The sequence below is a fragment of the Carettochelys insculpta genome, chromosome 20 (genome assembly GCF_033958435.1).
Source record: "Carettochelys insculpta isolate YL-2023 chromosome 20, ASM3395843v1, whole genome shotgun sequence".
Classification (NCBI taxonomy): domain Eukaryota; kingdom Metazoa; phylum Chordata; order Testudines; family Carettochelyidae; genus Carettochelys; species Carettochelys insculpta.
Genome location: NC_134156.1, coordinates 276,989 through 301,639, shown reverse-complemented (window position 1 = coordinate 301,639; position 24,651 = coordinate 276,989). Strand labels below are relative to the sequence as shown.

Here is a 24,651-nt window from a genome sequence, read left to right as displayed (position 1 = left end):
TACTCCAGTCACTTACCCAGAGCTCCCTCCTGTACCCAACTTCCATCCAGACCCTGCATCCCCTCCATTAATATCATAGAAAAGTCTAGCCTTTGACCACTCACCAGATTCTTGGATTTCCCCCACCCCGCCATTGCCCAGCCCTAGACTCGGAGGTGACAGTGGTCCCCCTGGGCCTTGGAATCTATGAGACTCACTTAGTCACCTTCTCTTGCTGAGCTTCTAATACTGGTACTGCAGGTAGGGTTGTGATGTTACTGGAGGGTTCATTCTCATAGTTCCCTGCAAGATCTCCCAGGGCTGAAACTTAGGGGCTCAGGGCTAGAAGTTTCAAAATAACTTTTTCCAAAGACACTTTAGCCCTTTTTCAGTTGTGCAAGTGCAGAAGGGAGTAGGAGGTGTTCCTGCAGTTTCCTGTTCCTACATCTTTCAAGTCTCCTTTTTTTCTTTGCAATAATAAGCTGCACCCAGTTAGTTCCTCTATGGGCCAGTACATTCGGGTATTCCTCTGCTGGAGCTACTTGTCACTCCCATACATTGGAGAAAGAGGCAGAGTGTCTGTTCTCCTCGCAGCTCTGCCACAGCCTCGGTGTCATAGCCAGAGATTTAAAGGCCAGAAGGAACTCATCAGGCTGACTTCCCACAGAACACAGGCTGGAGAATCAGTGATTCCTGCATGAAGCCAAGAACCCACAGCGAAATCAGAACAGAGCTGTTAGAAAGAGACAGCTTGTATTGATTTCCAGACTGACAGATGGAGGATACACTAGGGTCCTGGGTAAATGTACCATTGGTTAATTACACAAATCAACAATTTGTGTCGTTGCTCCGGTCTCAGCTTCCATACATTGGCTCTTGTTCTGCCTTCACTGGATGGACTGAAGAGCTCTCTGCCTTCAGAAATGTTCTTCTCATGTAGGTGCATCTAGACAGTAATTTAGAATTCTCATTAATTATCTTGTCAGTAATTGTCCTGCCAAAGAGGAATTCAACATATAATAAAAGCCCTGAAAAATCATAGGTGTGAAAGTCATATTGTCAGGAACCACATCTCCCACCTCCCCATGTGCCTCAGACAGGGTTTCGAGATACCAATAACACTAGCTGTTGTGCGTTTTGTACCCATGAGTACAGAGGTAAAAGTAACTTACAATTTCTATTGCAACCTGGGTCCCTGCCAGTTCTTAAAGTAGCTCCCTGTTAGCAGTGCTGGGGGTGGCTGAGGCGGCACAGCGGGGTACTCAGGGCTAGCTGCTGTAGCCCCTGCCTTCCACCTGAAGCCCCTCCCACTTTGCCAGAGCCAAGCCCCACCCACCCATCCACATTGCCCAGAGCCCACCAGCCTGGGTCATAGCTGGAATGTGTGCTGAGCAAGGGAAATCATTTCTCTTCCCACACTAAATCTGTCGTTTGTAGAGTTTAAATTCAGAGCAACTTTCTAGCTTTGTTATGAGGCTGGTAGCTGTGGGCTTATTTATGTCATTTAGAATATTTGTTTGACTCTCAATTTAGTCCTAGAGCAAGACAAAAATGATATGCAAGGCAAGGGGAGTCTGTTGCTTCAGTTTGGAATTCAGAAATGAACAGAAGAGAGTAATTGACAGCACTAAAAAATTACTCCACAGAATCTTTGCACAGGTGTTAGGGCTGGCAGTACCCAGTAGTTTAGGGAGGAATACGTTATAGGCATGATGTCATCACCCAAACACAGGCATATTGAACCCAGGAGATTCAAAGACACTCAGACACTGTGAGGTCCAGAAATTCAGGTAAGGCATCCAGGCTGACAAAATACTGCTGTGCTGTGACAGCATGCGGATTGGAGGGGGCAGGGAGAAAATATGTTTTTAAAAATCAGGTTAAAGCTAATCTGGGACCAGGCCACAAATGCAGTTTCATCGTGCTGTGATTATTGCTTGCTCTCACTAAAGGGTGGACTTCAGGCTCCAGGGTAGTTGGCAGCAGAGGGCCTGAAGGTTCCCTAAGTCCTACAGTGCATTCTCCTTCATAGTCTGGACTGGACCTGGACCCTTGGGTCCAGCATTCTTTTCTGTCAGCAAATACTGTGAAAATATGTCTCTTCCCCCTTAACTGCCTGGTTTGCATAGAGCATAACAGCCTACTGCTGCTACCAGTTGGTAATTCACGTGGCTGATAGCTGTGCAGCAATCTAAAACTCCCAGCTTTGCTGATGACAAATAGTGTGGTCCTACCATTTAAATTTGCTAGGGTGGAGTTTTGCTGCAAGGGGATCAGCTCAAAGGAAACAAGGGAAAGAGGAGGGGGCATAGGAGGGAAGAGCTGGGGTGGGGGCAGCCCAGGAGAAGCAGAGAGAGGGAAGATGAGGTGAAATGACTATGAGGGAAGGGGTCAGCAGGGGCTGGAGCAAACAGGCAGTCAGCACAGGACAGAGAATGACCAAGATGCAGCAAGTGACCTGTGGTAATTGCTGCAGCACCTTCTGAGTCAGCCTGCTGCTGTGTCTCCTCTTCATGCCTCATGTCTTTGGACCCTGGGTCTGGCTCTCCCTGGAATTCATTCTCCCTCAAACCCAGCTGGCTTAAAGGAGGAAGGCACTGTATGGACCCTCCTGGGCTGTTTCCTATGAGATGAGGATAAGACCTGATCCTTATGTGCCCATGAAAAACTGCTCTGGAAACACAGTGTTCCGCACATGCACAAGGAGCAACACTGAGTTGGGGTGGACAGCTGTACACTGGCATTGGTTACCTTTGCAAAGGTCACAGCTTTTATACATTTGATACGCATCCCTGGAGAGTCACATGGGCTGTGCAACCCTGCAGTCTGCTGAGCACGCATGCACACACATACACACATTCCTGCCTTACATCTGATGCATCTTCCTGCTGACTCCCTGCCTAGCCTTCCCCACTCTCCTGCCCTCCTTGTCAGTACCAGTGGCAGCTCTGGAAAAGGAATATGAGGACACACTGATGTTTTGTCCATAACCAACAGCATGAATTCCTCCTTTGTGTGTAAAACCAGCTGGTGAGTAGGGAGCCTGTTCAGGACTGAATCTTTAAGGGCTAAACCTGCAGCTCCTGCCCTCATGTGTGATTTTAATGTGTTGTTATGGATCCCCCTTGCCAGGCTCACTGATGGGGGAGTAGGAGGGAGGAATCATCCGGGGTTAGGGTTAGACAAACTAAGAGGGCCCTTGCTGTTCCCCAAAGTGGCTGATACATCCTTAACACCCCTAGGGCGATGTCACTGTGCACTGCCCTTGCCCTGAGCACTGATTCTACAGCTTCCATTGGCTGGATGCCTGCTTCCGTCCCCTCACGTAGAATCTGCTGCTGCCAGAGGGGTGAGGCAGCGGCTATCAGGACCTGCCTAAGATAAGCCACCCCCAACCCCTTTCTGTACCTCAAACCACCTGACCCAGTTGAGAGCATGCCACCTGCTGCCAAACTCCTTCCCAGAGCCTACAACCATCCCGCTTCCACACCCAGACTCTCCCATAGCCCAACCCCTGCTTCCTCCTACACCGAAACTTTCTCCCAGAGCCTGACCCCTCACTTCTTCCTGCTCCCAAATGCCCTTACAGAGCCTGACCCATTCTGGTGCCAAGTGAGTGAGGGTTGGGGAGAGAATGATGGAGGACATGGGGGTGGGTTGAGCAGGGCCACAGGGAAGGGCTGGGGCAGGGCCAGACGTCCTTGAGTTTGCACAATTAGATAGCTGGCAACCTTCCTGTGCAGGCATGGGGAAGCCCTGACTGTCTTGGAAGAGTGCGGCCAGCAGCACTGCAGACCACATGCACATGGTTGTAACTTCGGGGGGGGAGGCTGTTGACTGTTCTGCTTTGGGAACCAGAATTCCTGTTTGTCAGGGCTGCTCCTCACATTCCTGTGACTGTTAGCAGTGCCCATTTGTGAGTCTATAATACTCCCTTGCACGTAGTGCAGCCCTTGTGTGTAGTACAGCCAACGCAGCACATTAATTCTTGGCTATGGGAAGTGGCAAAGCTGCAAGAACTTACTTCTGCCTAGTCCTTGGCCGCACTGCACTGGGTGCACGTGTTTGTGTGTGCCAGTGTTAGTGAGGGCTTGGCAGCATGAAGCAGTCCTGCTTGCCCGGCCCAGCCCTTTCCACACCCCCACTGTGTCCATGGTATGCCGCTTCCACCTCTGCTCAGCATTTCACAAGCTGCATTTTTTAAGCAAAGTTGATTCCTCAGAGTTTCAGGTGAGAAATAACCATTCCTCTCCACTCTCTCTGGCACAGGATGTTTCCAGCATATGCACACCTCTCCTTCACAAGTGGGGATCATCTCTGAATGAAGGGAGGGGTCAGAGGAGGTGCCATCACTCCTGTTTTCTTGCCCTGAATTAGTTGTGCAATCACAGTGCCACTGAGTTTGAGTTCCCTCCACCAATAGCACTACCATCCTCAGGCACCTATTACAGTATCCTCTGTGCTTTAACTACAGCAGGAGTAGAAGCAGAGGTCTACCTTGAGGATGCCATGTGCAGCTAGCCCTGCTCCTCTCTCTCTCTCTGGCGCTTCCTTCCTGTGCCTCTTTATCTGACTTGGGCTGATGGATTATTTATCCCACCCAGCCCAATTAGCTAATTACCCCACTCAGCTTCCTGGGGGAACCGATGGTTAGCAAAGTAACCAGGATTAAAACTCCTTGTTGCTAACACATGCTTCAGAAATGGAAGTAGTACTGTACTCTTTATTGCCTATAGCTGCAGTGTGCAATGTGTTCACCACTCACCACATGTGGTGAACAGAACACTGCAGTATGGCAAATATGGCTCCTCCTAGAGCCACAGGTGGAAAGTGCTGGCTGCCCGTTCTGCTTATGCACCCCACCACTTGGTGGGAGAAGCACCTGGTGGTGGCTTTGATAGGAGCCCATACAGCAACTCTGGTGAGTCAATGGCATTAAATTAGAATGGGGGAGGCCTGCGAGGCCTGAGGCGGGGTCATTCCGTTAGAGCGAGGGGAGCTAGAGTTGCCTGGCTCTGGGGGAGGGGGAGGGCATTTATTTAGAGGATGGGGTGAATGTGGCAAATATGGAAAGAACAACCACAAGTGTGGTGATCTGTGAATTCGTATGGACACTGTTGGGCTATAGCCTTATAAGTTAAGGAGAAAGAGAAGACATGTCAGGCTCCAACAGGAATACAACAATAAGATATATACAATCCTAGCTTACTCAGACTATAGTGAAAGTGTTTGTTCATTTTGGTCATCATCTCATCTAATCTACTCTGTACACAGTTGCTGCAGCATTGGTAGACATCTTAATATCCCAGTGTTTTCCAAGCTATGTGTCTAACACACAAGTTTCCAGCAGATCCTTCACAGCTGCAGCTTCACCCTCAATATCAAATCCAATATTTTTGTTGCCTTCTTGATGCACTGCATAAAGTTTGGAGATACATTTATAGCTTTTACTCCTGAATTTTGTGCTAGGGCTACAGGAATGGCTTCAAATGACTGCAAATTTCTTGATAGTTTATTGGTCAAGCCCAGGGCACTTCTCTGCATAAGATGTGATGTGCTTGGCCAACTCAGTCTGTGTTGCACCACCACTAGGAACAAAATGTCTATCCTTTGTAAGTACTTTGCGAGTTTTAATGCTTTCATCTGCAGCTATTGCTACATCATCCACTAGATTTTCTGCTGATCCACAGACTACTATGGTAGAAATGGCACCATCTTCCTTTTCATGCTTAAACAACAAGGCTGGTCTACACGTGCCCCTTCCTTTCAAAAGGGGCATGTTAATGAGCAGGTTTGAAAGATGCTGATGAGGCACTGCAATGAATATGCAGCGCCTCGTTAGCATAATGGCAGCTGCGGCAATTCGAAAGTGCAGCTTTTCGAATCGTGCACTGCCCGTGGAGACAAGACCTTCCGAAAGGACCCCCCCCCAGTTTTTGAAAGCCCTTCTTCCTATCTGGTGATCGGAAGAAGGGCTTTCGAAAACTGGGGGGGGTCCTTTCGGAAGGTCACGTCTCCACAGGTGGCGCGCAATTCGAAAAGCCGCACTTTCAAATCGCCAGGGCTGCCATTATGCTAATGAGGTGCTCCATATTCATTGCAGCGCCTCATTAGCATCTTTCGAACCTGCTCATTAACATGCCCCTTTCAAAAGGAAGGGGCATGGGTAGACCCGGCCCAATTGTGTATCACAAACCTCTGACAAACACTATCACAATGACCTATTTCTTCTAGTGTAGGTGGAATCAATTTGGGAAGAGCGGTAGCGCCCACAGTTTCTCACAGCCACCTGGAATCCCATTTTGAGTTTAACTTGAGTAACATAAGATTGTGTTTGTTGAAGTGCTATGTCTGTTGGTTTGTCACCTGTTACTACAACATTTGCACCAGTATCAGCAATTGCCTTGACTTGCAGATCCATTAGATTTTCTTCTCCTTTGCTGAAATGCTTAAGTTCTTCAGCATTTTTGTCAATACAGTGCCCTTAGTTTCAGTTGTCATGCCATCAAAAGGCCAGGAATACACAGCTCTTTTGGCATCTTTGGCAGAAGTAATATCTCCTTCAATTTCCTTTTTAAAACTATGCCATGCAGGACTGAAGAAGCAGAGATACCAGAGCCCAAAATTTTGCATAGTCTGATATTGGCAGCACTGAAATGACCAGAATCAGGAAGAATAGATACACATGCCTGAGCAATGAGCTTTGCCAGGAAAATTTCATTGCCATGTTGTTTGCTCATTACTCTGGTGTGCAGCAAAGATGTCACTTCAGCATCTGGACAAAGCCTGGGTCTTGAGCACATGCAAACACCATGTCTGCTCTGAGGAGTGAGACTGGCTGCACTGCGATATATAAGCTGAGCAAACCATGGGAGGCTGGAGAGAAAGAAAGCCTTTAATAGTCCTGCCAGTACCACCTGCTGAGAGGCAGATTGCTTGCAGCTACTGAGCCAGACTAAGCAAACTACTGCATCTTGCCTTTCTGCAGACTGCTTTAGCATGAGAATCTGTGTGCTTCTCAGTTCCCCTTCTTGACAACACTGACCTTGCCAAAGGTGGAACATCTGTGATTACACAGGATTTACTTGTCCGTGAGGAGGCTTTTTCTAGGTAGAGCTAGTTCTTGGCAGACTGGCTGGATTTCATTTTGTGGCTACCTGCTTCCCTCTGCCTTGTGTGGCCATGGACTTGTTCTGGCTGAGGTGTCAGAAGGCTCCTTGGGATCCCACAGCACACCTGTCTGAAATGCACTGGCAATAGCAAGGTGAGGTGTGCTGCTCCACAGCCTGGAAATGGAAGGCAGCTGCCAGCCCCATGCACGAAGAAAGAACATTGGGAAGTAGCCTCTCAGACTGCAGTCTCCAGTTGGGAGCACAAATGTTTTGCCTTTTGGGGATGGTGTTGCCTCCAGGCCCCTTGACATCCCACAGGTTGCTCCTAGTGAGGCAGGGGACAGGCCGAGTTGCTGTTGTCTTGTGAAGGAGCTGCTGTGGAGAGCATGGCTGGCAACACTTTCTGGATGTCCTGCCCATGAGGTGGGAGGAAGGCTGCCAGCAGGGTCACTTACTGTGTGCTGCTGAGAGTGACCTCTGTCACTGAGGAGATGGGAGGAGCAGTGTGTCTGCACAGTGCCCAGAACAAGGTGTCCCTGCTCTAGGGTGGGGCTTGGAGCCGAGTAGTCACTTGAATAGCACACAGCTCTTACCTCTGCGTGGCAACAGGAGGGCAGAGATGCTCTAGAAGTGCTCACTTGCAGTGTTACATTTTAGCAGGCCAGGCAGACAAGGGACAGGGGGGAGACAGTTCCCCACCACCACAGGAGACCCAGAAGGCCACAGCAACTGACAAAGCAGCCCTTGTTTGCTTGGCCTGTTGATGGAAAGCATCTGGTCAGTGGCACAGAGATGGCCATTGTGCTCCACCATCAGCATAACCACTGCCAGGCTCCCAGAGGCTTTGGATCTGGGCTGTTTCCAGTGAGTCCTTTGGATTCTCAGCCAAGAATAAGGCAGTGCTCAGAGTGTTTCACACAGCCACGTGACCACAGAAGCAGGCCCCCATCTTGCTTGAGGATTCGACAGTGGTTGTGTAGGCTTTCCACACCCGGGGGAGAGGGTAGTGAGCTGGCTTCATCTGACAAAGAGGTCCTTTGTCCTTTCTCTGCCCGATCCCTGGGCAGTGCAGAACTGCAGCCAGCACCCACTCAGAACAGATTCCCACTGGGGAGCCACTAGCTCCCAGATTGTGAGTGTAGGAGAGACTGGCTTTAAGTAGGAGGAAAGCTACTCAAAGGGCTGCTCCTGGCAGTGCTCCCCATGGTTCACCTGGAAGCCACAATGTAGTCAGAGCCTTGTGGGAGGGGCTGGGCAAGGAGGCTGGATCTTAGCTGGATGCTGACAGTCAGTGCAGAGGCTCAATTTGCTTGTCAGCCAGAGCCAGGGGAGCTCTTGCTGCGGCTGCCTGAAGCCCGCAGCAAGTGTGAGTCCATCTGCAGAAATGGGTAATCTGGCAAAACAGAACCCAACTAGCAGAGTATGTGCCAACACAGGAGTCTGCGCCTATCAAACAAGACATGCTGGCCATAGCCTGTTCAGAAGTCTGTCTCCTGTGGGGTGCTCCTGAGGACTGTCCTTCCAGCCACTAGCAGCAAGGACAAGCATAGGACACCTCAGCATCTGAAAGCCAAGATTGCTGGAGGAGGTGGGAAGTCCCCTCTGAGCCATGTCTGGGCAACCTTTCTGGCTAAGTAAGAGAGCTGGTGAGCGCAGCAAAGCACGGAGCAGCACATGGTGCATGGCATGGAGATACTGCCCCCCTTTCCCCAGCTACAGGGACTTTCATGTCGGTAGCTTCAGGGAGTGAACAGCCAGAACCTGCTCTAACTCCACTGCGCTGCTCGTGGCAGCAGGGCCCTTCCTGGGTGTTTCAGATCACTCAGGGCTGGCAGGCAGAGGGATCAGGTGGGAGACAGGCAGTGGCAGGCAGCAGCAAGTTTGGTGGAGTCTGGCCCTGTGTCAGGAATATTCCTGGTGTGTTGGAGCACCACAGGCCAATATAATTCATTGTCTCTGGGTGTGAGAACACATTGCACTGACAGTAAGGGCAAGGCAACTTAGTCTAGGGAGCTGAGCAAACTGGGACTCTATTGCCAAGCTCCTTTAACTTTTAGTGGCCACACAGGTCCTTGTAAGATCCATTTAAAAGCCACCCAGCCAGGGAACTTCATCGTTCCCTGTGCTCATCATGGGCTACATGCGCTGTGCAGCCAGCAGATGCTAGCGGGGTGTGAGCTACCAGCCCTTGGTCAGTCTGCAGAGATCTACTAACCAGTTCTTCAGGCGTGTACTGCTTTCCTGAGCTGCTTGAAGTGGAGACATTCTGTCCAAACAGCAGGATGCTAAACTGCATCCAAGCCTGTTCCTGCTACAATCAGGAGACGGCACAGGAGAGAGCCCCCTTACACAGCTGATGCAAAGGTGCCTGGCAGCCCCAGAGCTCACCTGGGAATTGTCCGTCTAGGAGAAAAGTCCTGGCTTGTCAGACAAATGATGTGTCATAGATTTCCTTTGAAACATCACTGTTAGTTATGCCAAAGAGGCTGCTGTAACTCCCAGTGAGCGTAGGAATGCCTCTGAGCTTTTCTAAGTAGAAATATTTGCGGACTCGTTACATATGTGCTGGTGCCCACCAGCGCTGGGAGCACCTTAGTTCTTTTCCAGACCTCCGCTGGTTGCATTCACAATGACTCTCCAGGCCAGGCTGGAGAGGGCTTGGGGACAAGGCAGGAATCCTGCTTCCTGACATCTCACTACCCAGTAATGCATTGGTTGTTTGGTCTTGCTGGCACACAGGTAGGATATGAGGCTCATCACTCCCCTCCAGATCTCCTAGGATTGCTGTGGGGCTGGGCCTTAGGCATCAAACCACACTGTGGGAAAATGTAGACATATGCAAGTTAGTATGAGTTCTATGACTGACTGCAGGATTTTGTACAGAAAAGCGATGTATTTCTGTAAACAACTGTTGTATTGCAACATGACAAGGGTCAGTCCTATTGTTTCATGCAGACTTGGAAGGGGCTGAGGACTATGGTACTGAGGGCAGGATAGGCATCTGTATCGAACATACAGAACACTTGGCTTGCGGGTTTGTTCCCGGGAGTTGCCCCTTTAAGAATAGGGTAGAAGAGACTATGCCTATATTTGCAGCTGAGTACAGTGTAGGCAGATGGTCCTTGTGTATTGAGACCACTGCACACCTGCCTGCGCAAGTGCCAGGAAGGTTAGACCTTGATTTACTGACTGGCTGTTTCCAGGCAACTTCCTCAGCCTCCACACTGTTTTGTTAGTGCTTCGGAGGACTGGCTGCCTCCAGCTCTTGCTTTACACTGGAATACATATTTTGTAGGCTGGGGCATTCTCTCTTTGTGTATGTACAATAGAGCCCTGCAGCAAGGGCCAAACACGCCCCTCACTATAAGTTGGCTTGGCAAAAGCTGATTCATTTGCAGTTTCAGGATTAATATTGTGTTTTAGTTTTTCTCACAAAACAAAGCAGCAGAAAGGTAGCACTTTAAAGACTAACAAAATTAAATGAAATTTTGGAAACTTTGGAAATGAAATTGATCTGAAGAAGTGGGTCTGTCCCAGGAAAGCTCATCACCGAATATATCATTTTGTTAGTCTTTAAAGCGCTATATTTCTGCTGCTTTGTTTTGTTGGACTACAGCCTAACATGGGTACCTCTCTGTTACTAGTTTTTCTCAGTTATCATTTGAATTTTTGTGGTTGTGGGAAATGAAGGAGGGTAGGGTTGTAGCACAGTGCTGATAGCGGGGCTGCAGTAGGTTTTCTGCACCGTTGTGGGGCCAGTGACAGCAGAGACTGCACTTGTACCATGTGTTACTGATAGATTTTATTTTGTTAGTTTCAGTGCGCCAGTGGAAAGACCATGGATTTATGGCTTATTACAACAATCTGTAAGACAGTAAGACCGCTTTTGTGTCCTGTGACTGGAGAGCAGTTAATGGGCACGTCTCCTTGAACGGTCTCTTACAACATATGCTGATTACTGTGACTTGTCTTTTGCTGGGACACTTAGGTGGGTGTACATGTAAAACTCTACAGTGGCCTAGCTGTAGTGCTGGAGATGTGGGCTGTCCTGCTTCGATGTAGACCCTTGCTAAAGCAATGGGAGGCTTTCTCTTATAGTTTATCTACCAGTGATTAGGTTGGTGAAATGAAAGCCATGGGCAGCAAGTATAAGACGCAAAGGAAGGCAATGCCTCCCCGTCTTAGTGCTCAATATCTCCCCACTCCATATCGCTCTTCTGACAGTTCCCATGGGCCCCCACAGAAGGCTGTTGAAGCCTTACGAGTCTTCTTTTGCACTCAGTGAGTCTAGTAGCATAAAAGTGAGAAGTATTCCATCTTGTCAGACCTACTTGCATAACACTGAACCTTTGCAAGAGCCATTAAGTGGTAATGAAGCCATTTAACAGACAAGTGCCAATTCAGAGGTATACACTGTCAGCTTCTGAGCCTGCTGACAAAACCAATTGTGCAGTTGTTTATTGCTGCAGATTATAAAAATCACATCTCTAGATTTTTAGATGCAAAGTCTGAGTATTCAGCTTTAGACTTAAATGCTTGGATCTTCAGACATGCAGTTTTTAAATATTCTTAAAAGACAACCCTTATTTAAAATACACATTTTGATGCTTATAGTACAAAAACTTGCTTCCAAAATCTTTCTATCCATCCCTGCTCTCCCTTTTAGCTGCTCTTGAGGAGAGCCCTTTAAAAGGACAACATCCCTTTTCTTCCAGATAGGGAAACTCATTTGTCCAGCTTTCTTTACTTCTGAATGTTTGATGAACTTCTTTTAAGAAATCCCTTTACCAAAATCAAGACTCTAGTAAGACATAAAATCCTTTGTTATGCCTAAAATGTTTGGAAATAATTTTTAACATAAGATAACATTTCATAAACATATGTCATTATGGAAATCACACAAAATAAATTGGTTTGTTCTCTTTTTCAGAAAGCAATGAACTTTGTTATGAGCACACTAAATGACTCTGGTTGATTAATTCAAAATAATGTCTTTGTTTTGGTGCATTAGATATGTGTTAATCTGGAATGATTATTTTATAAAGGCTTAAGAGTACATTTAAAATATAAAATCAACTTGAAATATTAAGAAAATGTGAAAGAGAAAACAGCTGCCTTATGTATTCCATAATATGTAATGTTTTATTCTGCAGAATAGCTGACTTGCCCTTTCTTACCAAGTTTTTGAAAATAAATCTCCAATTTCAGGGTATACCAAAAAATCCTGTGATTGACGCTGTATCCCCAAATTTAGAGCTTTGAATTGGGAATTTTCTGCATGTCCACTCTTCAGAGTCTGGCACACAGTGGAACACATGCTCCTTAGAAAGAAATTTTAGAAGACTGTTTTCTTTCAAATGTCATTTGCTACATTTGGGTTCAGGGATTTGACTGGAAGGGGCTGAGCAGAGCAGGGGAGGGAGTGCAGTCTGGGCAGGGCCTGGTCAAAGCAGGAGTGGTGTGTGGGTGGGGCACAAACTGGGAAACTTGCTTTCCCAAACAGCTTCACCCATGCCCCATGGTAGAGGGACTCTTCTGTCTGCACTGCGGGTTAGGTCGGCATAGCTATGTCTCTCAGGGCCTGGATTCTTCACGCTCCTGAGACAAGTAGTTATGCTGTTGTAAATTTTTAGAGTAGACCAGCCCAGAGTAGACCAGCTCCCAGACCTGAAGAGAAGCTCTCTGTAAGCTTAAAAGCTTGTCTCTGTCACTAGCAGAAGCTGCTCTAGCAGAAGCTATGACCTCACCCATCTTATCTGTCTAATATGCTGACGCCAACATGGGTACAACAGTGCTAGAAACAACAATGTGCCTATTTAGTACATTAGATCTCATTGCTTTAATCTCAGACTGGAAGTTTCTCCCATTGGAGATGCAGTGAATTCAGCTCAAAGACTGTGGGGCATGAGCAGGTCTGGAAGCAAAATGAGAGCCCAGTGGCAGGGCAGCTCCAGAGCTCAGAAGGAGCAAAACTGTCATAGAAAAGAGATTATCAAAATCTCACTGCTGATAAAATTGGAAAAAATGAAATGCTTGGCTGAGGAGGACAAAGCCAGTGGAACGAACAAGTACTTTTTTGTTTTCCAAATGTTGTTTGTGCCCTTTTGATCTGTCTCCTCACACCAGCTTTTCTTCTTCTTCCCTTTGATGAGAAACATTTCAAGCAAAATCAATCCAATATTGGTAACAATTCCAAGAATGTTCTTGAAGAAAATTACTGCACTTCCCACCAAGCATTGCTGAGGCTGAGCTGTGGTGCTGGCCACTGGAGTATATGCATTCCGACGGTTCTTGCCCACGTACTATTATTTCTCCAGTACCTCGGCCCAAGTTCAAGAGTGAATGAGGCAGGGGCTAGGGGTCTGTGCCTCATTTGGGGTCAGAGTCTCTGAAATTTGTATATATTTTTCTTTCTTTACATAACAATTAGATGCAATGCTTCTGTCAGCTAATTTATATTGTTATTTGCAAAAAACCCAACAGTCTTCAGGAGCATATGTAGTTTCTGGAATGAACTGAGTGCCTGGGCCACCACTATCAATCTGCCCCAGCAGTGCTTCATTTGTGCAAGGGTGGGAGGATCCCAGACCTCAGGCTGTGCTCCAAGGCTGGAAGTTTACACAGCAATTAAACAGCTACACAGCCCAACTCAGCTGCCACAGGCCAACTGTGAGGCTTTCATTGCTGTGCAGGCAGACTCTAGAGGCATAGACAGGGTGTTTTCCTGTCACAGATCGGCCTGCTCAGTGCCTGCTTAGCACCTTGCTGTTTGATGGGCTTGTCTGCATTACCGCCTTTCTTCGAAGGAAGGACGGTAATCATGGTGTTGGGAATTTACTCAAGAAGTCCTGTGGTGCATAGGCAGCACTTCATTAAGCAAATTCCCCCTTGTGGCAACTTGGAAGTTTTACACTTTGAAGTACCGGCACACACCTAGCTGCAGCTCACCCGCCAGTACTCTGAGGAGTAAAGGGACTTTGAAGTTGCCCCGGCACTTCGAAGTACTGGCAGGTGAGCTGCAGCTAGACGCGTGCCAGTACTTTGAAGTTTAAAACTTCAAAGTTGCCACGGGGGGAATTTGCTTAATGAAGTGCTGCATATGCACTGCAGCACTTCATTAGTAAACTCTCAACACCCTAATTACCATCTTTCCTTCGAAGGAAGGTGGTACTGTTGACAAGCCTGATGTGTCCCATTGCTCCTCCCAAGAGCGCCCCTCCTCACAGACTCCTCCCAGAGGCATGTGTTTTGCCCGCACATTGCATCAACATGAAACATTGAAACCCTTATGCTCTGGGACTCTCTGGGAACATCTCCAGGTGATGAACAGTCTTGTTAGAATCCAGGATGCTCTTTACAGTTTGCAGATGGGCAAAAATTGGGGTGTGGGACTGGCAGTTATGAGCTGTGTAGCCCTCTTTCCTCTTTGCCTTGTCTGAAAGCCAGCTTAACAAACCCTCTGTCTTCCCAGCAGAAACCCAGGAAGGTCACTCCTCAGACAGGAGAAGATTCTCTGAATTGCCCTCTGCCCCCTGGCTGGCAGAGCTATATGTCTCCTCAGGGCCACTGGTACTATGTGAACACCTTCACCAACGGTAAGCCCCATTCACTGGAGATGTGCTAACAGCACCTTGATCTGCTGTAAGCAAAGGTTGCGCAGGCTGTTTCTGGGAGTTTTGAATTCATCTCTTGGCTGTTTGTGCTGGTTTTCAGAGAGACAATGAAAAGAACAAACGCATGTGATTGGTACAAATAAATTTCATTGACAAGTTCCGACAACATCAAGAGCAAGGCTAAGGGAGCACAATTAAAGACTCACCCCAAAATGCAGAAGTGCCAGAGTGAGGAATGTTTATAACACCTGAACTCTGACCCCTTAGTGTATGCTTGAGTTCCATGGTGCTTCTCTGGAGTACAGAATTCAGTCTGGTGCATGAGTGATTTCAAACATGGCTGACTATTATATTTTGAACCAGAAGCTCTTATGTCCTTCAGCTGACAAAAATGTCTGTATAATTCCAAGTGCGATGTTTCCGTTGCATAAGACAGTGATAATGGCAGTCCAAGTATCTTGGCTTTTACAGGGTCCATGTGCTGTGGAGATAGAGCTTTAGATGGGGAGGTTCTGGGGTCAGGGTAGAGAAGAGTAAGTGGCGGGTGGTGGGCACAAGAGAGGGTCAGAAGTGGGTGAGGGGTTCTGTGGGTAAGGGTATGAGAAGTGCAAGTGGTGGGTGGGCAGCATGAGGGAGGGGGCAGAGGTGGGGAGTTCTGGGGGTAAGGGGCAAAGTAGTATGAGTGGCAGATCAGGGGAAGATAAGGAAGAAGAGGCAAAGCAAGGAAGGGAAGAAGAGCAGCATGGGTTGTGCCCAGAGGAAGACCAGGACATGGGAGCAGGAGCTTAGGGCAGAGTGTGGGCGGGGCCATGGCTCGTGTGTCTCTTGGGCAGTGGTCCAAAAGTGGCAGGCCAGAAGTGTGCCACCCAAAGGAGCTGTGCTACATCCTGTTCAGGGAGACTCAGGGTATGTTTACGTAGCAAAGTTATTTCAAAATAACAGCTGTTATTTCAAAATAACTTTTCTAGTGTCTATACAAAGCAACTGTTGTTTTGAAATAATTTTGATATAGCATTTGGCATATTTTGAAATAGGTAAACCCCATTCCATGAGGAATAGTGCCTATTTTGAAACAGCTATTTCAAAGTAGGGGCAGCTAAGACAGGGAATAGAGCCTATTTCAAAATAAGCCATAGTGCATCCAAGGGCTCTATTTCAAAATAGGCACTACATGTGTAGGGCTATATTTTGAAATGGCTGAGTGCTATTTTGAAATGCATTTTGCGTGTACCAGGGTTATTTTGAAATAAACTATTCAGGAATAGCTTAGTTTGAAATATCAAAGGGGTAGCCATGTTAGTCTGGATCTGCAAAAGCAATGAGGGGGTCCTGTGGCACCTTATAGACTAACAGAAATGTATGTCTAGTTTGAAATAGTGCTTCTGTGTAGACATACCCTTAATCTCCCCTTGCCCGTTTTACCCACCATCCATACCTCTGGCTTCTTCCGCAAGTGGTGGGGGCTTTGGAGATCCAGGCCTGCAGAGCATGCCAGCTGGGGTAGGAGCTTCAGCAGGTATAGGAATGAAACCTCAAGTCCCCTCTGCCTTTGGAGCTAAAACCTTGAAGCCCAGCAGGTGGTTGGTTCGACCATCCCTGCCACAGGGAATCAAAACAATCATACTCCTTCTGCATGGAGGGCCCAGCATCCAGGGCAGGCACTGCTGTGCTCTGCCCAGCTTTGGCTTCCTGCCCTGATCTGTCTGATACTAGTGTAGCTCTACAAAAGGTAGTGAGAAGTATTTTACCTGGGGACAGTGCATCTGAACATTCCCAAAATGCCTCCCTTGGTACCACTGCTGCCAAGGTGGCTGCCAGCTGCCTCTTCCCCTCCTTTCTGGCACTGGGCTTCTGCTCGGCATTTTTGCTTATTTATCATGTCCTGTGTGGGTTCCCTGACGGTGGAGGAGGCACCTACTACTCAGCATCCTGGGTCCCTTGGTCACCCACAGGAGATCATTGACAAAGCCCAGTCTCAGCAGCAGGGTTGGTGGCAGCTGTGCCAGTTGAGGCTAACCCTCCCTTGGCCTATTATACTCACCATCCAGCTGGTGGGGCGGGCAGGTTTGATTTGTACATTCAAACAAATACAAAACAATTTTCAATCTTCTATAAATCCTGGGAAGTTAATAGGCTTATTCCAAGGTCACTTCTTTAGCAGTCTCAAAGGGCCAACAGCTGGCTAGGTTCTGCCCAGACCCCCAAAACTGCCAAGGGCCAGATTACTGGATCCCTGGACTTGATGACCAGAAGAGGCAAAAATCTCTCCCTGCTGTGGGGCCCTCATTCTGATTTTTCACATACCACCACGAGCCTCATTCTTGTAACCTACCTGAACTGGAGCATTAATCCGTTTCCTGCATATCATGGGGCTGTGATGCAGTGGGGGATATGTGTGTGTCTGTGTGTGGCTCACAGAGGGTGTGGGGCTCCTGCTGAGGGTAACCTCTCTTAGACAAAGAATTAATGGGCATAAAACAGACATAAAAACACTCCTGATTCACAAACCTGTCAGCCAGCACTTTAATGGGATGGGCCATTCTGTTAATGACCTAAAAGTTTGCATTTTACTGAAGAGGAATTTTCACAGCAGTTTGGAAAGAGAGGCTGCTGAACTCTCCTTTATATTCAAATTTAACACATTAACACGTGGTTTGAACCGGGATGGGAATTTTCTAGATCATTATAGGGGCTCTTTTGCATACTTAGCTTTATCTAATTCTTGACTCCCCCCCCAGCCCCCGCTGCCTTCTGTCCCTCTGCTCTCTGATTTGCTCACCTTGATTATATCTTTCTAATTTGTCAACCTTGATTACTATGTTTGGTTCTCTGTGGCTTAAATATTGAGTCTGTTCTCGTATGGCTATGATCTGAAGAAGTGGGTCTGTCCCACAAAAGCTCATCACCTAATAAATTGTTTTGTTAGTCTTTCAAGTGCTACTGGACTGCTTTTTTGTTTTGATAGGATATAGACTAGCACGGCTATTTCTCTGTTACCAGGTGACCAGGTGACACCTCTGCACTGCAGACAAAGGGGGAGGTGGAGCCTGAGGGGTTTGAATTGGAACTAGGGGTTGGGAAGCAGTTAGTCTGGGCTGGGGGAGAGAGAGACAAAGAGGGGGCAAGGTCCTGACTCCAGGGGCCCCTTGGGGCCCCCTCTCCCCAGCATGGATTGGATTGGCTGTCCCTGCCTGCTGCACTGGGTGTTCTGTAAGATGCTGTGTCCTGTCAGCTAATAAATCCGCTGTTCTGCTGAGTGGGCGTCACTCCTGCCTGCGGACGGGGTGCAGAGCTTGGGGACCCCTGAACCCCATCACAGGGGCACTGTGTACCTTCCATGCCTCAGGACCCACACTCTCCCCTTCCATAGGGCCCTTTTCCCACTGCCCTCTCTCACATGAGGCCCTCATCCACCCCCACCCCCTACTACAGGGCCCCTGTACCCCTTCACTCTCCACTGTGACACCCTTATCCCTCTGCACTCCATGCCATGGTCCTGCCTCCTGAGGCCCAGGATGGGTGAGGCTCTGGCTGTCTCAAAGAGCAGATCCCCATTCCTACACTGCTGGGATAGTGGCCTACAGCTGGGTGCAATGACAGTCAGACTCTGCCTTCCTGACATCAGAGCAGAGGCCATGGCCAGCCACGCTCTTAGAGTGTCCATCCAAATGTGAGTACAGGCATGTCTTTTGGTGAATATGCTTGTGGAGATGGTGAGAGAGAAAGGAGGAAAAAGAACCTAAAAATACAGCACAGCAGTCTAACATCCCAGGGACAGGGAACTAATTTGTTTGGGCTGTTAGCTGTGCTCCTCAGTGGTGCTGGCTGCCTGAATACCTTGGTGCTTCTAGGACAGGCAGCAAGTAGGATGTCAGGACTGATGGATAAGGGGCTGTTCCCCTGCAGAAAACCTTACCTTCCTCTTTTGCAAACATCCAAAAATGGCTCTTACTAAGGGCTATTGTTATGTAAAATAGGCAACATGTTTGTTAGGTTGCAAATAAAACACAACCTTTGATTTTTGCTTTGCAAAATTAGGCAAAAAGCAAACACTAACGTCTCAGAGTATGCGACCCCGCTCTTACGTGGCTGACCCCGATTCCTATAGTAAACCCTGTAGTGCGATTTCCAGTTGTGCTTAACTCACTCCCCCCATCCTGGCTCAATGCCCCTCAGTTCCGTGTGGCCCCAGCCAGCCCTCCCACTCCCCCCAAGCTCTGCTCACCACCCACACATAGTTCTTTTTCACCCCCTCACCCCTGCCTCTGGTTCTAGTTTACCACCCCTCAGGCACAAATCCGGCTCAACCTCCCCAGCCCCGGTTCAAACCCCCTGCCAGCTCACCACCTGTGCGCAGCTCCAGCTTTCCGCACACACCCATGCCTGGCTCTGGCTTACCATCCCTCACGCATGGCTCCAGCTCACCCCCCATTCCCCACCCTGGTTTAAACCACTTGCACTGGTTCAAACCCCTCGCATGCACCTCTGGTTCCATCCTCCCGCCCCACTTTAAATCGCCTGCATCCAGCTATGGTTCAAGCCACCAGCTCTGTGCAATTCAGGTTCAGTACCCCACCCTCCAGTTCAACACCACTGCCAGCTCACCATCCATGCCCGGCTCTGGTTTCTGTTGAACCCCCCCCCGGGGCCTGGCTCACCACCTGAGCAGGGCTCTGGCTCACAACCCCCGTGCATAGCTCTGGCTCAACTCCACCCCCTCGCCCCTTGCAGCCCTAATCCACCCAGGTTTAGGCCCCCTGCCCGCCTCCCATGGCCCCAACCCACTGGTAGCCTTAATCCTCCCCAACTGTCCCCCCACCCCAGGACTTACCTTTCTGCTGCTTCCCTGGCTGGAGAACATGTGTTCCGCTGAGGAAAAGGACAGACCGCCACTTACACAAAATCCGTGTTTACATGAGGGTGCACGGAATGGAACCCTTGTGTACTCTGAGATCTTACTGTACTTTGTTATACAAACTAGGCAACCTACTTGCATGATTTGTACTTTCATGAATGCATGGAAAATTTGTCAACAGCTTGGCTCATCTTGTCCAGTGCTATGTGCATTTCAGTCTAAAGCATACAGCTAGAGTTTCAGAAACATCAGAGAACGTTACTGTGCATTCTGAGTACATCAGAAAGCAGTCTATGTTTTCATTTATGCTGGTCATAGTCGTAAGAACAGCCATAGTGGGTCAGACCAAAGGTCCATCTAGGCCAGTGTCCTGTCTTCTGACAGTGGCCAACACCAGCTGCCCCAGAGGGAGTGAACAGAACAGGCTATCATCAAGTGATCCATCCCCTTTCGCCCATTCCCAGTTTCTGGCAAGCAGAGGCTAGGGACACCCTTCCTGCCCAGCCTGGCTAATAGTTACTGATGGAACCATCCTCTGTGAATTTAGTTGTGGGGTTTTTTTTTGTTTTGTTTTTAAAATCATATTACAGTCTTGGCATTTTGAACATCCTCTGGCAAAGTCATCCATGAGTTGACTGTGAGTTGTGAGAAGAAATACTGGTTTTCATTTGTTTTAAACCTGCTACCTATTAATCTCATTTGGCACCCCTCTCCCCTCCAGTTCTTGTGCTGTGACAAGGAGTACATAACATTTCCTGATCTACTTTCTCCACACCAGTCGTCATTTCACAGATTTCAGTCATATTCCTCTTTAATCTTCTCTTTTCCAAGCTGTAAAGTTCCAGTCTTATTAGTCTCTCCTCATATGGAAGTCAGTCGCTGCATATACCTGATAATTTTGTTGCCCTTTTCTGAACCTTTTCCAATTCCAGTATATCTTTTTGAGAAGGAATGACCACATCAGCATGCAGTGTTCAAGATGTGGATCTGCCATCAATTTAAAGAGAGGCAGCATGATGTTTTATGTCTTATCATCTATCCCTTTCTTAATGATGCCCAACATTCTATTAATTTATTTGTTTTTTGACTGCTTCTGCACATTGAGTGGATGTTTTAAGAGAACTATCCATAATGACTTCAATATTTCTGCTTGAGTGGTAACAGCTAATTTCGTCCCCATCATTTTATAAGTATAGTTGGGATTATGTTTTGCAACGTGCATCGCCTTGCATTTATCAACATAAAATTCATCTGCCATTTTGTTGCCCAGTCATCCAGTTTTGAGAAATCCTTTTATAGCTCTTCACAGTCTGCTAGAGATTTAACTATCTTGAGTAGTTTTGTGTGATCTGCAAAATTTGCCATGCTTTTGGGAAATCTAAGTACAATGTATCCACTGAATCACCCTTGCCCTCCTGCCTGTTGACCCCCACAAAGAATTCTAATAGATTGGTGAGGAAGGATTTCCCTTTACCAGAAAAACATATTGACTCTTCCCTAATAAATTAGGTTCATCTATCTGTATGATAATTTTGTTCTTTACTATTGTTTTCCATCAGTTTGCTCAGTACTGAAGTCAAATGTATCAACCTGTAATTTCCAGGGTCACCTCTACAGTCCTTTTAAAAAGTGGCATCACATTAGCTGTCTTCCAGTCATTTGGTACAGAAGCTGTTTTAAATTATAAGTTGCAGACTACAGTTGTTAGTTCTGCAGTTTCACATATGGGTGAACTCTTTGGGTAGTCAATTTCTACCCTCCTTTCATTCTTATGGACAAAAAAGATAATGAACTAATGCAGAATTATGGGCCCATTGTATAGCATACAACATATCACTACATCAAAAACCAACCCCTTTCCCCAAATAAATCACACCTAATCATTATTTAGATTGCAAAGTCAAGTGATTAAGTCAAGTGCCAGATTTAAGATAGCTCTCACAGCCTTCATTTGTCCCTTTATTCTATGTATTTTAAAGTAGATTTAATTACACGATCACATTATTTCCTCCATGGTTGGCAGCAAGTTTGTATCAAGGAGCTTCAAATCGTCAGAAGACTTCTGAATAGTAACAGAGAGGAAGCCGTGCTAGTCTCTACACTATCCAAACAAAAAGCAGTCAAGTAGCACTTTAAAGACTAGCAAAATAGTTTATTAGGTGAGCTTTCGTGGGACAGACCCACTTCTTCAGACCAGTCTGAAGAAGTGGGTCTGTCCCACGAAAGCTCACCTAATAAACTATTTTGCTAGTCTTTAAAGAGCTACTTGACTGCTTTTTGTTTTGATAGAAGACTTCTGCTACTTGAGCTAAATGAGCAGTAGCCTGTTGTGTGTGGCTACTAGAGAACATGCTGCATTTCTCAACTATTTACTTCTGAAAGAGGTGGAATGTTGAATATCAGGATTTCTGGGTTTTAAACCTGTCTTTACGAGTAAAGTGGTTAGAGTTCTGCCTGCAGCCACCATAGCCAAGATCAGAGTTAGTGCATTTATTCAGAACCATCAAAGCATGGCAGTGAAGAGCAAAATCTCCAGCATACCTTACTGCTGGCCTGTCACCCCAACTGCAGTCACAGTACACTACAGAGCCTTTAACTCTGACTCCATAGAATCCTAGGACTAGAAGGGGCCTTCAGAAGTTTTCTAGTACAGTTCCCCACACTCACTTCAGGAAAAAGTATTATCTAGACCATCTTGAATAGCTGTTTGCTGCAATTTAAGCTCATTGCTTTTCATCCTATCCTACAAGAACAAATTTTCTCTCCTTATAACAGCATTTTATGTACTTGAGAGTTGTCCCCTGAGCTCTCCAGATTAAATGCTCTCTTGGATCCAGAGCATGACTCTTCCATGAGTTATCACATGTGTAATAGTCATCTGGTTTAACACACTGGAGGTTGCTGCTGTAGTTTTGCACTGGGGTGTGAGATGGATTGATGCTGGGGTGCACAATTGATTCTTGTTGTGTGTTTCATTAGTGGCTCTAAGCAGATGGGGCTGTACTGTCCAGGCTCCTGGGCGTAGTTAGGACGGAGGTCCTATCTGGGTTCTCCTTGCCTCTCAGGCAAGGGAGGAGGGTCCCCATCTGTACCATCCAACTGACAATTCAATTCACACTGCCTGTCCCCAATTTACAGTTCGTTCTCTCCGTTCTCCTGCCTGTACACACATACTTCCCATACAAATGCACATGAATATGCACACAAACTCATGCCAGCCTGTGCATGCAAACTTCATACAGACAGAGGCCCCAACCTTTGGGGAAGGCTGGCCCCCTCCCCTACTTAAAATCCCATCTTACAGTCTAGAATGCTGCATGGAGCAGTTCTCTTAATGTCTGCCTCACTTGTGGCATTGGTGAACCTTGGCAGCTCCTTTCTGAGGGGCTTCTGAGCAGTTCCAGCCTGTAAGTGTCCTAACCTGACCTTACATTTCACAAGCTCTTCTCCTGTTCCCTCATCTGAAAAGAAGAGACATTCCATGGCCAGTGCTGTTTGTGTGAGGCCCTGTGCCTGGCCTTGACCTGCCTCCAGGGGCGAGTTCCATACCCTCCTGTCACACTTGGTACTACCTCCTCATCCACCATGCAGAGCTGACATCCCAGCATCTTCTACTCATGCCGGTGGCCAGGGCTTTCCCTGGCTTTCATCTTGTTGTTGGCATTTAGTCTTTGAGGAAATGAAAACTTGACAAAGATGTGTTACCACATTTGGGGGAGGGTAACTGTGGTTTCAGAGGCAGATTACAATACAGCTGTTTTCAGTCTTCAAAATATGCTGAAGCTGGTCACTGAGAGAGAGAAAGAAAGACAGAAAGAAAGAAAGAAAGAGAAAATATTATCCTGTCATCTGGTTCCAGCACAAACAAGCCTCCTGTTCTTCCATTCAGGCTTAGAGTCCTGGCAACATTTCTGACTGTGTGTGTTACCCATAAGACTCGACGGCTGTGCTGTGGGCGGGGGTTTCTGAACTCAAATGCTTGTTGTCTGAAGTAGGAGATGTGAGGAATCAGGCACTTAACTGGAAAGAATGAGAATTGCTGTGACACTTTCTCCTTTAGAAGAAGCTTTATGGAAAGCTCTGTAATTTGCTGGCAGGAACAGCTCCTTGGGACAGGCTCTCACCAGCATAGCCTCTCTGGCCTTCTCAGCACCAGCCCTTCATGGTTGGCCTGGGATCTGCTGGGTGTTGGAGCTGGGGGTGGGGGGGCATCTTGATGCCATTCCAGGGCAAGAACTCCTCCTAGTTCCTGTCTGTGCAGTGTCTGAGGAGCTGCTTCAGTGGGATCCTGGTTTGACTCAATTCTCCAATGTGGAAGGCCCATTTGCTGCTGTAGCAGGAGCTGCAGTTGGGAGGCTGGTTCTGCACAAACTCCAGCTCCCTCCAGCTTGGTCCAGTACTTGGCATCTCCCTTGTGTGACATTTAGAGATGGCTAGCCATTCTGAAGAGCTTGCACCAGGCCTTATCCTGCAGCCTCACCAGTCCTGCTTTTGGGAAATAGAGGCCCAGTTTGCAGTCCTGCTACATGATCCTGCTCTTCACTTAAACCCAGGGGGCAGGTGTGAGTGATTGAGAGACTGGCAGACAAAGACATGTCAGAAGGCTGGTGTCCCTGCCATTGTGGCCATCCAATGGGCTAGAGCACAGCTTGCTTCTCCACCTGGGACAGCTTCTAGAGACAGCCTGATGCAGGGACTGGAGGGGAAAGGGAGCATTAGCAAAACCCCATCTGTTTTACACTGGTCACTGCCTGGGACCGCTGCCCCTACCCGTCCTCTGAACAGGATCTTCATTCTCCCCTCTCTCATTCCCACCAGACACAATCTCTTCTTTAGCATCCCCTGCAGAGGATGGGCTATCCATCTTTACACTTTGTCAGTACAACTGCTGCAAAAATCACACACATACATGCACACTTACTGCAGAACAGAGGCTTTAAGGCCAGAAGGGACCATCATGATAATTTAGTCTGATCTGCTGCAGATTGCAGGCTACAGAATCTCAGTCACCCAGTCTTGTAGAGTCCCATAACTCCTGGGCTACGTCTACACGTGCAGCCAACATCGAAATAGTCTATTTCAATGAATAACG

General features: G+C 47.6%; 1 protein-coding gene and 1 pseudogene across 7 annotated transcripts in view; one reads left to right on the top strand and one right to left on the bottom strand.

Moving 5' to 3' along the window:
• The window catches only part of GAS7 (growth arrest specific 7), a 161,682-nt gene that overhangs the window by 52,854 nt on the left and 84,177 nt on the right, over window positions 1-24,651 (top strand). For 4 of the 7 annotated variants that reach the window (XM_075014663.1, XM_075014661.1, XM_075014667.1 and 1 more), the window contains exon 2: window positions 14,563-14,686. The exons of 1 other annotated variant lie outside the window; for it this stretch is intronic. In XM_075014663.1, the coding sequence (XP_074870764.1) occupies window positions 14,563-14,686 (124 nt within the window). The remainder of the gene's footprint in view (window positions 1-14,562; window positions 14,687-24,651) is intronic. 2 more of the 7 variants (XM_075014664.1, XM_075014662.1) reach the window with 1 other exon arrangement.
• Window positions 5,234-6,782, bottom strand: LOC142023631 (T-complex protein 1 subunit theta pseudogene; annotated as a pseudogene).